A 17,415-nucleotide genomic window follows, 5' to 3' on the forward strand; every position below is an offset into this window, starting at 1 on the left:
ATAAATTTAATCACTAAACTCTTAATGTAGTTTCTTTTCTTGTAATGTAGAGCTAGCCCCATTCATAAATATCTGGCAAATATTCATCGTCAGATTTCATCATCATCTTTATCATCGTCTGTCATGCTGTCACTGTCAGTGGCACTGAATTCTTCCAATGGCATGCAGGCGTAGCAAGTTTTCTGAAAGATTTGACGTTTCAATGAGATTTCATCAATGAATTCTCACAATAGCGATAAACTTACATTTTTTTCAGCCGATTCTCTTGCTATTATTTGAATTTCAAAACTTAAATCTCAAAATCAAGATTTTGAAAATTTTGATCGTACTTACATAATCATCGTTAGCCTTTAAACTAATGTTGGGAGAAGAATCTGGTACATTCCGTATATTGTTATCAGTACGGTAGGGCATCTGAGTAAAAGCACCAACCTTTCATAAGACAGTTTATTAACTTTCTCACTTAAACAAAATTCAACACTTGCGAGGCTCTTTGGTTTAATACGTGTGATTTTAAGCTAATGACCTTAACCACTCGGTAACGAATTCCCTCAGTGCGTTTAAACATAGAACATACCTTGATATCGTGCCAACATTCTCGGCAATAGACAAATTTACAGTCATCTTTGTCACACTTCTTGAAATCTTTCTTTAGTTTCTCTTCACATATTAAACACTTATCTCTGCCAGCACTGGTTCGTGTCAGACAGCCACACAAACCTGGACACTGACGACCTAGAGAATACATTAAACCGCTCCGGGCCTGTAAGAAATACAGCCATATTATTACTGTCGGGTTGTAGGTAAATACATTAGTTCCAGTTTGGGTATGAAATGCTCATGTGCATTTTAAAGTGCATGGAAGCCCGAAACCAACTACGCGTACTTCATACACGATCATGTATTTCAATATGCTAACCGCCTCGGTAGCCTAGTGGTACAGCACCCTCTTCGAGTGCGGTTCGATCCCTGGCCGCGTCATACCAAAGACGTAAAAACTGGTACTGGTAGCTTCCTCACTTGGTGCTCAGCATTAAGAGGATATTGCTAGGACTGGTAAGCCCGATGTCAGTATAATGTGTCTTGGTTGGATATCATGTCACGTGTCTTCGGCGTGATATTCCAGTGAGGCAGCACTATAAAGTTGGGCATTGTGCTCACGGCTACAAGTAGACCGTCCTTTATTTGACTGAAAAATTGTTGAAAAGGACGTTAAACCCGAACACACACACACTCGTGTATTTCATATACAAAATGACAATAACCCAACTGCAATTCATGTTTTATTTGTACAGTTTTTAAATTGATACAATTTTGCAATTCTTTCAAGTTATAGATTTCTGAAATGGCAAGATCGTCAACCAACAGTTTTGTTGGAATATCAACCGTTTTCATGTTGCAGGAAAATACACTCTCTCCATGACTAACGTCTATGGCTTTACACTTTGAAACCTTTGCTTAACTATTTTAGATAATAGTTCAGACTGTTTAAATCTACTTTCAGTATGCATGAACTTACAGATAGGTCCATCTTTTTTGCTTTTCTCTTGACCTTACGCCTCATGTCTTGAAGGAAACATTTTCTCTTTTTCAGCATAGTGTTGTACAAGTAAAGAATTCGTTGTTTCTCTCTCTGGAAGTGTTTTAAATCGAAATTTTAGCACCGAAAATATAATTGACGCTAATGTAGTTACATTTTCCAAGTATAAATTGTCGCTGATATATTGTAATACGTATTAATAAGAATATTGATAATGCGATAGCGGCCGTGTATACACATCAGTTGTCTTATAGTTATGTTCCGCATACATGTACTTGCATTTCCAACTTTTTCCATGTATTAGGGAGGTTGCGATTTAATACTTGCACGTGAATAAGCGTCTGCTAAGGTTGTTCCAGAATTTGGCTCGCTGCAAAGTAACTATCAAGCTCCGCGTAGGAATTTTGTAAAACATTCAACCTCCGGGCAGGAATATTGTGAAACAATCAACCTCCGCGTACAAATATTGTAAAACAATCAACCTCCGCGTATGAATCTTGTTAATTTGTTTGTTTGTTTTGGGTTTAACGCCGTTTTTCAACAGTATTTCAGTTATGTAACGGCGGGCAGTTAGCCTAACCAGTGTTCCTGGATTCTGTACCAGTACAAACCTGTTCTCCGCAAGTAACTGCCAACTTCCCCACATGAATTATCAGAGGTGGAGGACGAATGATTTCAGACACAATGTCTTTTATCAAATCGTCACGGAGAACATACGCCCCGCCCGAGGATCGAACTCGCGGCCCCGCGATCTGTAGACCAACGCTCTGAGCTAAGCGGGCGGGCTCTGAATCTTGTTAAACAATCAGCCTCTGCGTATGAATCTTATTAAACAACCTCCTTGCAGGAATATTTTTGAACAATCAATACTGTAAAATAATCAACCTCCGCGCAGGATTATTGTCAAACAATCAACCTCCGCGCAGGAATATTGTCAAACAATCAACCTCCGCGTAGGAATCTTGTTAAAACATCAACCTCCGCGCAGGAATACTGTCAAACAATCAACATCCACGCAGGAATCTTGTTAAACAATCAACCTCCGATCAGGAATGCTGTCAAACAATCAACCTCCGTGCAGGAATACTGTCAATCAACATCCGCACAGGAATACTGTCAAACAGTCAACCTCCTTGCAGGATTGTTGTCAAACAATCAACCTCCGCGCAGGAATACTGTTAAACAATCAACCTCCGCGTAGGAATCTTGTTAAATAATCAACCTTCGCGCAGGAATCTTGTTAAACAACCTCCTTGCAGAAATATTGTCAAACAATCAACCCCCACGTAGGAATATTGTTAAATAATCAACCCCCGCACAGGAATATTGTCAAACAATCAACCTCCGCACAGGAATATTGTCAAACAATCAACCTCCGCGTAGGAATATTGTCAAACAATCCACCCCCGCACAGGAATATTGTCAAACAATCAACCCCCGCACAGGAATATTGTCAAACAATCAACCTCCACGTAGGAATATTGTCAAACAATCAACCCCCGCACAGGAATATTGTCAAACAATCAACCCCCGCACAGGAATATTGTCAAACAATCAACCTCCGCGTAGGAATATTGTCAAACAATCCACCCCCGCACAGGAATATTGTCAATCAACCCCCGCACAGGAATATTGTCAAACAATCAACCTCCGCGTAGGAATATTGTCAAACAATCCACCCCCGCACAGGAATATTGTCAAACAATCAACCCCCGCACAGGAATATTGTCAAACAATCAACCTCCACGTAGGAATATTGTCAAACAATCAACCCCCGCACAGGAATATTGTCAAACAATCAACCTCCTTGCAGGAATATTGTCAAACAATCAACCACCGCGCAGGAATATTATAAATACTGTTACTAAAGAACACAACATGTATTTTTAATATACAAATTACTTTGCAATTACTTTGCAGTTGCACTTCTTTACAATAAACTCTTACTTTTCTATAGAAGAATGCCGCAATAACCTTCCTCAATCGTAGACCGTAGGCATCAAGTAGGACCAGAGTCCAGATCAAGAGATATACACCAAATACGTAGCCATAATATATTTTGTCAAGTGCGACAGGGCGTGGTAAACACTCTATAACAATCAAAATTCAAATACACATGTACAAGATCAAACTGTATGAAATACCAAGTAGATGTGATATGATAGCTAATAATAACGAATATTTGTTATTGAATGAACATTTCAAGTACTATTAATATATTACTAAAAGTCAAAATCTCCATGGTTGTCTTTCTTGAGTAACATTGTGCGCAACTTCCAGTCTCAAGAATGTGACCTTGAGCATTGACCTACTGACCTATAATTATTTGGATCACATTTACTAACAAAACAATCCCATCTCATCAGACTAGGCTATTGTTGGTCACAGTCACTAAAAAGAGTTGTCACTATTAGTGACAAATGCCCCCGAGTATTTTAAAATCCCTTGAGTTTTGACCGTACAAGAAACAGGCCATGTTTACGTCTAACCTTTTAAGCGTGACCTTTGACCTTAGTGCTAGGGGTCTGGGTCTTGCGCACGACACTATTATTGGGAACTTTTTTCCCAAGTAATTTCAAAATCCCTTGATGAATGGCAGAGTTATGGACCGGACACGGAATATACCCTGTAAACCTTTGACCTCTGTGACTTTGACCTTGGAGCTAGGGGTCTTAGTTTTGCGCATGACACGTTGTCTCATTATGATGACCATTTATGCCAAGTTATTTCAAAATTCCTTTACGGATGGCAGAGTTACAGCCCGGACAAGAATTTACACGGACGCACGTACACACAGACGAACTGCGATTTGAAGGTGGGCATAAAAAACAAACAGGGTCATTAACTGGCCATATGCAACCATCCAATGAAATTTGACGGCTGTATGCCACACTTTTTTCTAGTTAATTTAAATTTAATTTGCGAGCCTTTATGTTACTATGACCATGACCTTCTGATCCGAAAACAAAACGAGTCACCTACTTACCACAGGCAATCATTCAACGACACATTCCAGCGGAAGTTATTATTCGAAAACTATTTTCAGTCTCGGGGAGGTTACAGTGAACTTTACTGTTAGCCAGCTGAGAAGAATAACTACATACTTTAAAGTTCAAAGTTATACTGACATGGAGTGGACATCACTTTGATTTTCATATTTACCTACGTTAGAGCTGACCTGGTCCAGTTTGTTCTTTGTGTTTAGTCCGGTCATAAACATTCTTACAATATTACTCATAAACCCTGTTCCGCCTATCTTTACATCTATAGTGTTGTTACCTGAAAAAAAGGTAAAAAATAATATAAATATATCTTAAATTACTCGTTCACGGATAAACGTAAATTCAGCTCATTTTGCAAAAGACTGACATGAATTTACTTTTGATGATAGCGGTTTCTGAAATTGATTATGCTTATCTCTGATAGTTTAGGTAACAAAGTGAAATTGATTTCTATTATTTCAACAAACATTTTCCTTGTCTTTTTACTTTCTCATCCATACCAAAGGAATTAAATTGTACCTAGAATTTAAATCAATGTAAAACGATATTTTGTACAGAAAAATAGAATTCAAAATTAGTTGTAATAATTGATTAGTAACAAACGGTAGCTGTTAGCATAGTTTGAGTGCCCATATACTGTTTATGGTACATTACAAAAAATTAACCCGCCTTGGAAACTAGACTGGTGTTCGGTGGTGGGAGGGGTAGACGTTTGTTTCCTCATGTGCTTAATTTTGACAAGTAACTGTGTTCTAACTGAAAACAAATCATCAGAAGACAAAAAAACATCCATCCGCAAAATGCTACATGTAAGGTCATGTTACTCCTATGAACTTCTATCAAAACCCAGACAGGAGCTATAGAGGTAAAGGAAGACCAGATAAGAATCTCTATGTAGACTATGTATAGTAGTCAAAGGGCCATAACTCAGTGAAACAACATCCAACCGCACGCACATATGCATGATATGGATCATTCGTCGATTGCACAGAGAAAGAAGTTCTGTACTGTACAAATCTTAATAAGAAATAACAATTAAGGAACACAGATCGACATAAATATTCAGAGTAAAACATGCTTGGAACACATGAATGTATACAAAACCACACTTCAAAGTAACCATTGTTGTGATTTTTTATCGAAATCGAACCAACGTTTGAAAACGGATCTACATGACTCACAGACATGATTTCTATGAATATTTTATATAAAGAAATCAAACTGTAAAACAGTTGAATTTAAGCAACTATGTATAGTTTTGTTTGTTCCGTTACATTACTTTCAAATTCAAACTATATTATAGATAACGGGGTCAAATTTTTTGATAACCAGGACGGATAAATAGTCACACAGATGCACAGTTTAGTGAAAAACAATATATATCCCGTTAGTAGCGGAGATGAAATAAACTTTTCTTGGTGATTAAGGTGTCAGCTGCTCAACCGGAAGGTCGTGGATTTGTGCACCGCTAGAGTCTTTGGACACGACTGCACTGTACAGATTTTCCAGAGGCGATCTAAATATTCTGAAGGCTTTCATCACAATCAAGCTTACTTTTTAGTATAAACTTACAACATAAAGTATAAGTAATAACTAAGTATACCTGTTTGCCTGTAATCAACCCTGCTGTGTGTGCGAATTATGTTTAACACCGTGTATAATATATCTCCGACGAGGAAGACCAGGCCTGCAAGTACAGCTCTAGCAATTATAAGTAAAGATCCCTTGCCCTGAAATACATTTTTTTGTTTAACAAAATGTTACGATAGGAAAATTGGTAAGCGAACAAAATAAATGGATTTCATTGTAACTTTAAGATGAACAACTTATCATGCTGGACACGACTGATTCTGCCTTTGCGACCAGTGTAGATCATGATCAACCTGCACACCTAAGATCTGCACTGTTCACCAATCAGTCGATATCTTTTTGGTGAGTAACCTTTTTAACAGTTAATGGTAGAGTCCAAATTGAAAGATTGACAAGTTCATTATAGAAATTTAGTAGGGTAAGGGTTAATAACTAAAAGGTTGGTAGCAGGAAGCTAATTAAAATTAATTATAAATTTAACATTAAAAGTCCAATTTTGAAAAGTATTTCCACTGTTAATTTCAGTAATTTTGGACATCTAAATGTTTTTCAACTTGCTATTATATCAACTTTTTTTCGATTTTTATAACGTTATCACAAATATACTGTTATAATGCAAACTAAGTTATAAAAAACTGAAAAAAAATTAATTATATTGTTTTAAAATGTTCATGGCAAATAACTTATCACCGAGATTTCCATAAAAAAAAGACATTTTTGCGGCCATAAAAAGAAAGCGCGTAGATATCTGTAAAATGAAATCAGGTAACATCTCTATCAGTTTATGATACACATGTATTTTTTTTATCTAGTTATTTTCAAAAATCCATGTTACAGAACTTAATCAAACAGTAGCTAATTAATTTGTCTATCAATTTACTTGTACTTACCAGTTTCTTACGCTCCGACTTCATCAACTTTGCACTTGTTGGAAATATAACATGGTCGGCTTCTATCTTCTTCAGAGGTAGCAGCACCCTCTTTCTCTTAAAAGGAAATAAGAAATGTAAGGAAACCGCCTTCCTTGCCTGGTGCCCTTTCTCAATAGCATCGTGCTTTCCTTTACTGTGTTTTAGTATGTATGTGTAGCATTCTATCGAAATCGGCATGTTCCTATCACATGATAGGTAAAATTGGCCGCTGCGTATGAATTTTATGTCTCGAAAAGGACTAAATTCAGCGGGTTGTATTTAATGAAGTGAAGCTGTCTTATATAAAAGTTAACATCCCTTTTTTCTTTTTCTTATATAATAGTTCTTTATGGGAATATAAGTCTCTGAAAATCTGATCTGCTAATGAAAATGTCGAAAAAAATGACAGGAAAAGCCACATTTGCAGAACGCAGTCAATAAGAACAATGTAACTTTGCAACACGGAGGTCAGTTAATTAACCTTTACCCTGCTAAATTTCTAAAATGGACTGGTCTGTCATTCAATTTAGACAATACCATTTATTATTCGAAGGGGTGTTCACTGAAAATTTACTGAATGAATAGCAAACAGTGCAGGCTGATCTTGGTCTGCACTGGTCGCAAAGGCAGAATCTCCTGCCGCCAGCAGGCTAAAGGTTAATCTAACCCGTAATCGTCAGCAATATTATCCTCGGTGTTCTCTATGATGTACCATTTGGCTCGAACCTGATCTGCAGTCTTCTGTTCTTCCTGCAGAGTTAACCATTTAGCCCCCATAATCAAGAAAGATAATAATTAGCATATTACCTTGAATTTCCTACGAGCATCAATCTTTCTAAAGTAGGATGTAATGTAGATATTGTCAAAACGGATATCATGTGTGAACTTCTTGTTATATTTGTACGCACTGGAAGAAACAGTAAATGAATTCAACATATGAAAATAAATAAATACATCCATTTAAAAATCAATAAATGCGGCGTGATTTGGAACTAAACATTTTTGAAAATGGAATTTTAGGGGAAAAACGATAGTGGGCACTTTCTGTTGCAACCTAGTATATATCCAGCTGGAACCCAATATTTCCAAATCGCTTCTCTCAAAATTTCGGCTATCTCGAGGATGTTTTCAAATCCTGACCAGAACACACACTGCTAAAAATAACATTTTGTCAATGAGTCGAATTTCAGTTATCTCGAAGTATTACTATTCAACATTGTTTCAGTCGTGTAACGGGGACAAGCGCTCCTGTATTCTGTACAAGTACTAACCTGTTCTCCGCATATATCGAAGTGAAGGACGAATGATTTCAGACAAAATATTTATCAAAGCGTTAAGGAGAACAAACGTTCTGCCCGGGGATCGCACTCACGACCCAGGGATCCGTATATCTACGCTGTACTTATTGAGCTAAGCGGGCGGGCTGCACGTGTATGTGAAAAATATTATTACTGGCAACAAACCTTATTATAACCAGGAGGAAAGTGAAGCCAAGTAAACGCTTGAGCAGAGTCATCAAAAAGTTCACCCACTTCCGGCCTTGCTTGAAACTATGCATTGTATTACTGCGCATCTCTTCTACCGACGTGTAGTCAACGTCGTCTTTGCCTTTGACAACCTAACATTATCAATTATAAAATTAAATTTAAACAACGTTGATAATTTCCTGTACTGCAGACAATGTTAATAGTCTATGAAATTCGACATTGGTCTACGTAATATTCTGGGGCCAAAGCGAACGTTTTATGTTGTATGTATGCCATTTATGTTACGTTCTAAAAAAACCTTCGGGCACCAGAAAATGCATCTGTTTAAACTATAATTATAAGTATTTTAGTTGCTATAAATTGAATACGGGATGCTGCTTTATATCCAGTACCATTTTAATATAGAAAAAAAACTTGAACTTGTAATTATATAATTATAATTGAATCCGCGTGATCAATGCTGTATTAACAAGGCAGTGTGAAAGACAGCTAAATCCCCCGCCTCTGTTATGGATGGTGAAAGGGTAAACCTTTGACCCTGAGCTGTGACCTTGACCTTGAACTGACATGGCTGACTCATGAAATGTGCACATCGTCTTGATAAGGTAATTATTTGACCCAAGTTTCATGAAAATCCTTCGAGGGGTTTAGAAGATACAGAGCTCAAACCTTTGACCTTGAGTTGTGACCTTGACCTTGAGTTGACATGGCTGACTCATGAGTTCTTGATGAGGTGATCATGAGATCCAAGTTTGATGAAAATCCTTGAAGGGTTTTAGGAGATACAGGGTGGACACAAAATTGAAGGCTCAAACCTTAGACCCTAAGGTGTGACCTTGACCTTAAACCTGCATGGCTGACTCATAAGTTCTGCACATCATCTTGATGAGGTGATCACTTGACACAGGTTTCATATGAATCCTTCAAGGGGATTAGGAGATACAGAGTGGACACAAAATGAAAGACTCAAACCTTTGACCCTGAGTTGCGACCTTGACCTTGTCCCAACATGGCTGACTCATAAGTTCTGCACATCCTCTTGATGAGTTGATCATTTGACCCAAGTTTCATGAAAATCCTTCAAGGGGTTTAGGAGATATAAAGCGGACACAAAATGGAAGGCTCAAAACTTTGACCCTAAGTTATATGTGAGTTCTGCACGTTGTCTTGATGAGATGATCATTTGATCCAAGCTTCATGAAAATCCTTCAAGGGGTTTAGGAGATATGGAGCGGACACGAAAGTGTTACGGACAGACGGACGGAAGGGCGGACGGAGACCATTCCTATAACCCCACACCACTCGTGGCGGGGGATTAACAAAGACGCAAATATACATTCGCTGGAAAAAAGTGTAATATACGATTTACCTGGACCACATTGTCAATATTGTCAATACACAAATTTGCCAAGAACAAATTAACCTTATTGTTCCGGCAAGCGGAATAATGGAAAATCTGTATAATCCAGTAGGATAAACTTCAATATTTTCTTACTGAAAAAAATGATATAATAAATTAAATTAAAGTTATCTCCTTAAAAACGTTGCTTTTTATAAAGATCAGATTGACCGTTTATCAGCTGACGTCACGATTTTAATCAGAGTGGACAATTCTATATTAACGAGAACAAAATGAATCAGACCTTATATTGCATTTTCACTTTAAATCCTTCGTCCATGTCCTCGACAGATTCCTCGGATTTCTTATACATTTTTCCAAAGGAGGGTCTGATGACGTCACTAGGTTTACATTCGCCACCGAGCGCTTTTCCAAGAGCTGAAAAAAATCAAGGTCAATGTTAGGCCAAATCTGAAATAAAAATGGATTAACCGTGGACTTTTTAAAATTGCCTTTCACAATTCTACGAAGTAGTGAAGACTTACTTACGTGCATCTGCTATTGCCAGAAGCAGCGTAGCAGTTTTGCATGCCATCACTTTTCTACTGATATGGGTCCGTATTCACCAACGTTTAAAGCTTGAAACTGAGATTTGATAACGGCAAAATTTCGATTTAAAATTAATGCTGCACAAATGAAATTTATCTGTTTATAACTGCAGAATACACTTTCATGCAACGTTTTATTTGTCTGTTTTAATTTAACAATGTAAGAATTACAATATTTAACAGTCAAAGTTTAAGATTTACAACGTTGATGAATACGAGCCCAGAAAATTATTTTCTACGTTAAGGTTCTTATATCTGATTATACAACCAGCAACCATTTTCTACTGTGACCTTATAAAATGAGGAAAATATTTTTCTGTGAATCAACACAGCATTTTTCTATCTTTATATTACAGAATCGGCGCAGAAATTTCCTACTATGATATTACAGAAAGAACACAGCAATTTTCTTCCACAAAATCACAGAATCAACACAGCAATTTTCTTCCACAAAATTACAGAATCAACTACACAGCAATTTTTCTACCACAAAATCACAGAATCAACACAGCAATTATCTTCCACAAAATTACAGAATCAACTACACAGCAATTTTTCTTCCACAAAATCACAGAATCAACACAGCAATTTTCTTCCACAAAATCACAGAATCAACACAGCAATTTTTTTCCACAAAATTACAGAATCAACTACCCAGCAATTTTTCTTCCACAAAATCACAGAATCTTTCAAATTTCTTCTGTGATATTATAAGATTCAGGCAAAAAAGTTTCTACTGTGAGGTAACAGATCTATAGACGTGTAATTTTCTAGTAAGGAAACATCAAACTTACGCTCAACAATCCGACATAACCATCCCACATTGACAAGCTTACATAAGAACTTGTCCAGCGGAGATGGTATTACATTTTTACATCTATCCTCCAGGCGGCTGAACACTTTTCTACATTCTTTTATAGCTTTGTTGTATATATCTATGAAAAAACAGAAACAAAAGTGTCTCACCAAACGAAAGAAGATAATATCTGTAGAATGGATTGATACACCCCAAAGAGTAATCATTGCATCTTAAAAAGTACAAAATTCAGAATTCAAAGACCGAAATATGAAGATAATACTCCATTTAAGAGTGAATTTTCCTATAACATTTCACTGAATTCCAGCCAGTGGTTACTGTGGAATACTCCGGACAAGACTGCATTGTGTTATTGCCGGGTATACTAATGCAGAATAATCAAAGGGCAATAACTGATTGAAAAATTTATTTCGGAACGACCAAGTAGATAATACGCGCATCTCATCTTATGGACGTAGCCTTTGTCTGAAAATGTCTAAAAGATAATAACATTTTTATGAGAGAAAGTTTGTAAAAACAAATACGGGAAAATATATTTTGGAGAGGGAATGGTCTTGGTCCCCAAGACGACTCAAAAACCACAGTATGTTATCTCATAAGGGCTGATTAATTTGAAAATCAAGTTCGATCGTTTTAAATATGTGAATCAGATACGTGTACACATACCTTCACATTCAAACTTGACCTTCTTTTTATATTTATTTTCCACTTTTTTGGACTGGTCATCATTTGGTCCGCCCTTGGTCTCCGCCTCTATTTTACCTGCACGGTCTATCTTACCACCTTCTTTTTGGTCTTGCTCGATGGTCCCAGCCTCCATTTCCGCAACATTTTTATCACCATTGATCTGAAAACAAAACACAAGTCTTTTAATCGTATTATGTGGAAGGGGACCTGGAGAGGTGTTACGTGTTTAAAATGTTCCGTAAAATTTCATCCAATTCATACATGCGCACAATGATGACGCATGTAAAATGATTTAATGAAATAAACTTTAATAATAGTATAACCTTATTGAATAACTTGCTGGTCAAAAGTCAGAACTATAGCCCGCCGTCCAAAAAGACCGAAGGCCGACATTTTTTACTGTTAAACTGGAAGCCGTTCACTAAATGTTTGATTATATTACAATAAAAACAAAAAAAAATAATTTCCACAGTTCAATTTTTACATGTTTAGTTATTAGCCCAGTATAGGCCTATATGTGATGAACATAGACTAGTCATATAGCACGAATTATGCGCTGGTGATATACATTAATTCAATAATATTATTATTTTTTTATTAAAGGAGTCATGTAATAAAGCCTAATATGATTCTTTTACTTACTTCAGCTTTTATTGGAATAAACGCTTCGTTCACCTTTTTCCCCAATTTGTTCAACATCCACCCTTCTTCCTGAAACATACAATTAATTTATCATTTTCGCAATTTGTATTTGTCCATAGTATGACAAAAGAAACTGTAAATATGGATGCTAAGCCTAAGCGAAACTGTTATAACAGTTTCTTCGGATCTGTGTTTTTCGTTCCTCTTGCGACAAATACAAAACAATGCGTATTGTACAATATTATAAGAGTGATGTCCTACATAAATAAAGTGTAAAACTTGCTTTTTATATACCCGGTATATCTTTTTATTAGTTAGCTGTATATGAACGTACCATAACAGAAGGAAGTATGCTGCAGTTTTGGGTAAAAAATCCCTTGATTATAGTTGAATATGCAAATTTGAAGAAAATTCCAGTTTTAAGGGCAGATAACTCCCAAACAATATGATTGTTTTTTCATAATTCTGTTTCTAAGATGAAACTGTGTTCATATACAAAGGTTGAACAATTATATTATTGGAAAATTTTTGCCCCATCTCTTATACAAGAAACTGCAGCAAGTGTCGCTTTATACACAAAATATAAAGCAATCGATAATCAATAGATAAATAAACAAAACTCAGCATACTGCCATATCCTTCATAACATTTCCAACAGGTTGTAGCCTAAACTTCCATTTCGCCTTTGTGTGATTGGCCGACAGTTGCGCAGCGCACGTGAGAGATCGCGTAATATCCTGTGCATTATCCACTATGTTCTCTATAGGCCCTGAAACGGTAACTTAAAAGTTTGATATCAATTAAATGGCACATTTTTTACCAAAGGTCCATTTGTTGGACTGTTGAATAAGCTTTTGAAAACATATTATAATTTCTAATTAGGGGGGGGGGGGGGGGGGGGGGGGGTCTCCGTCCATCTTTCCGTCCGGTCCTTCGTCTGTCCGTAACACTTTCGTGTCCGCACAATATCTCCTAAACCTCTTGAAGGATTTTCATGAAACTTTGGTCAAATGATCACCTCATCAAGACAATGTGCAGATCTTATGAGTCAGCCTTGTCAGCTCAAGGTCAAAGGTTTATGCTTACATTTTGTGTCCGCTCTATAAGTCCTAAACCCCTTAAAGGAATTATATAAAACTTGGGTCAAATGATCACCTTATCAAGACAATGTGCAAAACCTATGAGTCAGCCATGCCGGCTCAAGGTCAAGGTCACAACTCAAGGTCAAAGGTTTGAGCCTTCCATTTTGTGTCCGTATTGTATCTCCTAAACCCCTTGAAGGATTTTCATTAAATGGGTCAAATGATCATCTCATCAAGGCAATTTGCAGAACTTATGAGTCTGTCATGTTGACTCAAGGTCAAGGTCACAACTCAAAGTCAAAGGTTGTAGCCTTCCATTTCGTGTCCGTTCTATATCTCCTAAACCCCTTGAAGGAATTTTATAAAACTTGGGTCAAATGATCACCTAATCAAGACAATGTGAGAATTTATAAGTCAGCCATGCCGGCTCAAGGTCAAGGTCACAACTTAGGGTCAAAGGTTTGAGCCTTCCATTTTGTGTCCACTCTGTATCTCCTAAACCCCTTGAAGGATGTTCATCAAACTTGGGTCAAATGATCACCTCATCAAGAACTTACGAGTCAGCCATGTCAACTCAAGGTCAAGGTCACAACTTAAGGTCAAAGGTTTGAGCTCTGTATCTCCTAAACCCCTTGAAGGATTTTTCATGAAACTTGGTTCAAATGATCACCTCATCAAGACAATGTGCAAAATTTATGAGTCAGCCATGTCAGTTCAAGGTCAAGGTCACAGCTTAAGGTCAAATGTTTACCCTTTCACTATCTATAACAGTGGCGGGGGATTGAGCTGTCTGTCAGACTGCCTGATTCTATGTACAAGAGACATGCGTAGTAATTCTAAGAAAGCAGAAGACAGCCATACTGAAAGTAAACTCACAGAAAAAGTAGGGTTATTATAACAGTACTTAGCTCGATCTGGGTTGCTGTATTCGGCTCGAGTGGAGTGTGATCCGACCTTACGAGAGCCGAATACAAAATCCCAGATCTAGCTACTGTTATTTATCATCGTTCATTTGTAATTAATAGTTTTGACCATTTGTGGACAGCATATCAGTAGATTTGCTGTCCACTATGATGTGTACTGGAGCGTATAGTAAGGTATTTAAAGCTTTTGCACGGGACTTCCGGTATTCGAGGTTACAACAGGATTCACTTACACAGCTACCCCCACCGCCCCCCCCCCCCCACCCACTACTATAAGGGTTCATAAAAAAAATCATATTAAATGTAATTATGTTTAATTATATTAGTAGACTATATGGAAGTCTGATACTTTATCTGAAAGTTATTTACCTTTCCTTATATTTGCTTAAATCAATAAAGCGAAGGGTTTAATGTATTTTGTAAAACTTATGTATATTTTCGTCGCATTATATTAAGAATATTACATACAATGTGTTTCTTTGACGAGATAATTATCTTTTGGTTATCTATTTCAGATTTAGACAAGTTTCTGTTGTCTTTACAGAGCGATGGAATGTGAGAGTTCGTTGTGGTTCAGACTTTTGTCCAAGACATTATTTCAGAGAATTTATTTTTCTTGGAACCACACGGTGTGAGAGAAACATCGATGAAATGGGACATTATGTTTAGTGATTTTTCTTATATATGTTAAGTGCAGAGACACAACATCACTGGTATATAGTGATTTTTTTTCTGGTGTCGTCGACACGTGTGCGTGTAAATGTAATTATTTATGATGATAATTGACGCATTAAAGTGAACCTGTTGTTGACCACTCCTATATCGTGTTTTGTTGTTTCTTTAATATTCCATAGAATATTAATTAAGTATGTTAGATGATAAATTATTTATGTTTGGCTGAATGAAATGAAAGAAAACATAAAATAATCCTTTTATTATAAAGGGCCTACCTCCACCTTTTTGTTCTGTGTTTTATTATTGAATGAAATTTTCAATGTTTATCGATAATAAAATGGAACAGTTACTGAAGTAAAGTTTTAAATGTGCGCTATTTATAGAACTGTGTCAGGTCATACATATCCTGCCTGTTCATATTTAATTGTGAAATACAAGTCGATTTCTTTAGGTATATAATAAATAACCTTACCTGCAATGAGAAAAACAACAGCGTACGCCCCTAGATATGAGCGTCCGGCTTTACCCATAAACGTTGGAATAAGTAGGATGCAGACACACCGGAAGTAAACTGACAGAGAGTAGCCCGCTGATATACCAAACACAAGCATTGCACCAAGCACGTTCCGCGTTTCTTCCGTCAGAGCCATAGGGAGAACTATCATTCTATATAACCCTGTAAGCATCGGAAATGGTTCTTGTACGTGAGGGCGTAAAACCAAGATTTAATTATAAGCGGAGTGTAAATTTAGAACGTTTCTCTGACTGAATGCTAACTAGCACATTTTCAATTTCACAAGTCGCGTAGTCACGGGTGAAAATGCTCGAGTGAAAGACATAATCTTTAGATTTATATCTAACATGTAAAACAAAAAATTCTCTTAATTTCATTTTCAGTTCAATAGCTTTAATCAAATTATACCAAATGTGTTGATATTTTTTTCTCTGTGAAATGTGAACATACATTTTCCTATATTTAGATAATTCAACTTGATGCAATTCACTGACCAAGGGACGGTTCAAACATGAAATAGAAGAAGCTTTAGTTTCTTCTTTTCTACAATTTAACAAGACGAATTTGACATTAAGTACAATTTAAAGGGAAAAGTAGACTTACCATATCCTAAAACTGCGCCAAAAGGAAAGCCAAGAAACATCTTCCAAGTGCGGTATTTGTCGGGCTCTGATGTGAAAAATTTAACCAATGGTCTGTATAGAAAACCTAATTTTAAGGAGATATTAATTAATCAAAACCATTCTTTTTGCATCTGTATCAATACTGAAAGTGCATCTTTAATTTAAAGTTAGTCGAAAGTCATGGCGACTTAATTTTGATTAGAGCTACTAAACATATGGCAATATTTTAGCTTTTCTGGTGATGGAAGACCCAAAGATTTCCTTCGAACATTATTTCAGGCGGCGTGCATGTGCACTTTGATAGAATAATCGACTTCTTGAAAGCCAGTTTTATAGTTTTTTTTACATGAAGTATGACTTACAAGTGGAGTTTCGGCCACACAGCAGACGAACAAGTGATAGAAGGTCGCTACGGATGAATTAAAATTAAAGGCCCAAAGTCTTGTGGGGGAAATCCATTTTGTACAGTATACAACATGTGTAAGCAGCTTGACGAATGTGCTAAAGCTTGTCATTCATGTTTTATTCGCATCATCATTTTAAAGCTTATAACAGATCTATTTAATTTGCTGATGTGACTGTCTAAGAGCAAGGATTGTAATTTCAGGTAATTGTTATTACTTGTTTTCATGTTGTGGTCCTGTGAAGTCTTATAAAGATCTATGGAAATAATAAATGAAAGGATGGACTGTACTCACATGGTTGTTTCTTTGGAGGTGGCGGCTCATTTGATTCATTTCCTTTTTCTGGATCTGCCGATGAGTAACTCGAATTTTTCGAATCGCTGGACATTGATCCAGTTTCCTTCATATCCGTATTCTGGTGTGTATCAGGTTAATTATGAGCACACACTTTACGAATGATCTGTCATGCAAGCTATGCATATCACTATACATGTATAATCATATAAATAATGACGTCATACTGTTATATCATTATATACAACATGACGTCATAATGTAGAATGTTTTATGA

General features: G+C 36.6%; 1 protein-coding gene across 2 annotated transcripts; it reads right to left on the reverse strand.

Annotated features, from left to right (window-relative positions):
* Window positions 1–45: 45 nt before the first annotated feature.
* Window positions 46–17,350, reverse strand: LOC128557660 (E3 ubiquitin-protein ligase DCST1-like). Of its 2 annotated transcripts, none has more exons than XM_053545545.1 (17): window positions 17,139–17,350; window positions 16,421–16,525; window positions 15,776–15,979; window positions 13,253–13,392; window positions 12,624–12,692; window positions 11,961–12,141; window positions 11,272–11,412; window positions 10,174–10,307; window positions 8,507–8,661; window positions 7,851–7,950; window positions 7,023–7,118; window positions 6,146–6,272; window positions 4,703–4,819; window positions 3,488–3,630; window positions 1,520–1,633; window positions 578–763; window positions 46–182 (listed from the first exon to the last, which is right to left on the reverse strand). In XM_053545545.1, exons 1-17 carry the CDS (start codon window positions 17,248–17,250, stop codon window positions 90–92), a joined length of 2,217 nt encoding a protein of 738 aa, XP_053401520.1. In that variant the 5' UTR covers window positions 17,251–17,350; the 3' UTR covers window positions 46–89. The 2 variants fall into 2 exon arrangements, with proteins under 2 accessions (XP_053401520.1, XP_053401521.1); XM_053545546.1 differs by having other exon boundaries at window positions 16,421–16,486; window positions 17,139–17,278.
* Window positions 17,351–17,415: the final 65 nt, after the last annotated feature.

This window comes from Mercenaria mercenaria, chromosome 6 (assembly GCF_021730395.1).
Source record: "Mercenaria mercenaria strain notata chromosome 6, MADL_Memer_1, whole genome shotgun sequence".
In the NCBI taxonomy this organism is placed as follows: domain Eukaryota; kingdom Metazoa; phylum Mollusca; class Bivalvia; order Venerida; family Veneridae; genus Mercenaria; species Mercenaria mercenaria.

Coding starts and splice junctions, on each gene's coding strand:
- LOC128557660 (XM_053545545.1), bottom strand. CDS start 17,250: ATGAAGGAAACTGGATCAATGTCCAGCGATTCGAAAAATTCGAGTTAC. Junction 13,393..15,775: donor TGTTGTTTTTCTCATTGCAG/GTAAGGTTATTT, acceptor TTACCGTTTCAG/GGCCTATAGAGAACATAGTG. Junction 11,413..11,960: donor GGTCAAGTTTGAATGTGAAG/GTATGTGTACAC, acceptor GTTTTTTCATAG/ATATATACAACAAAGCTATA.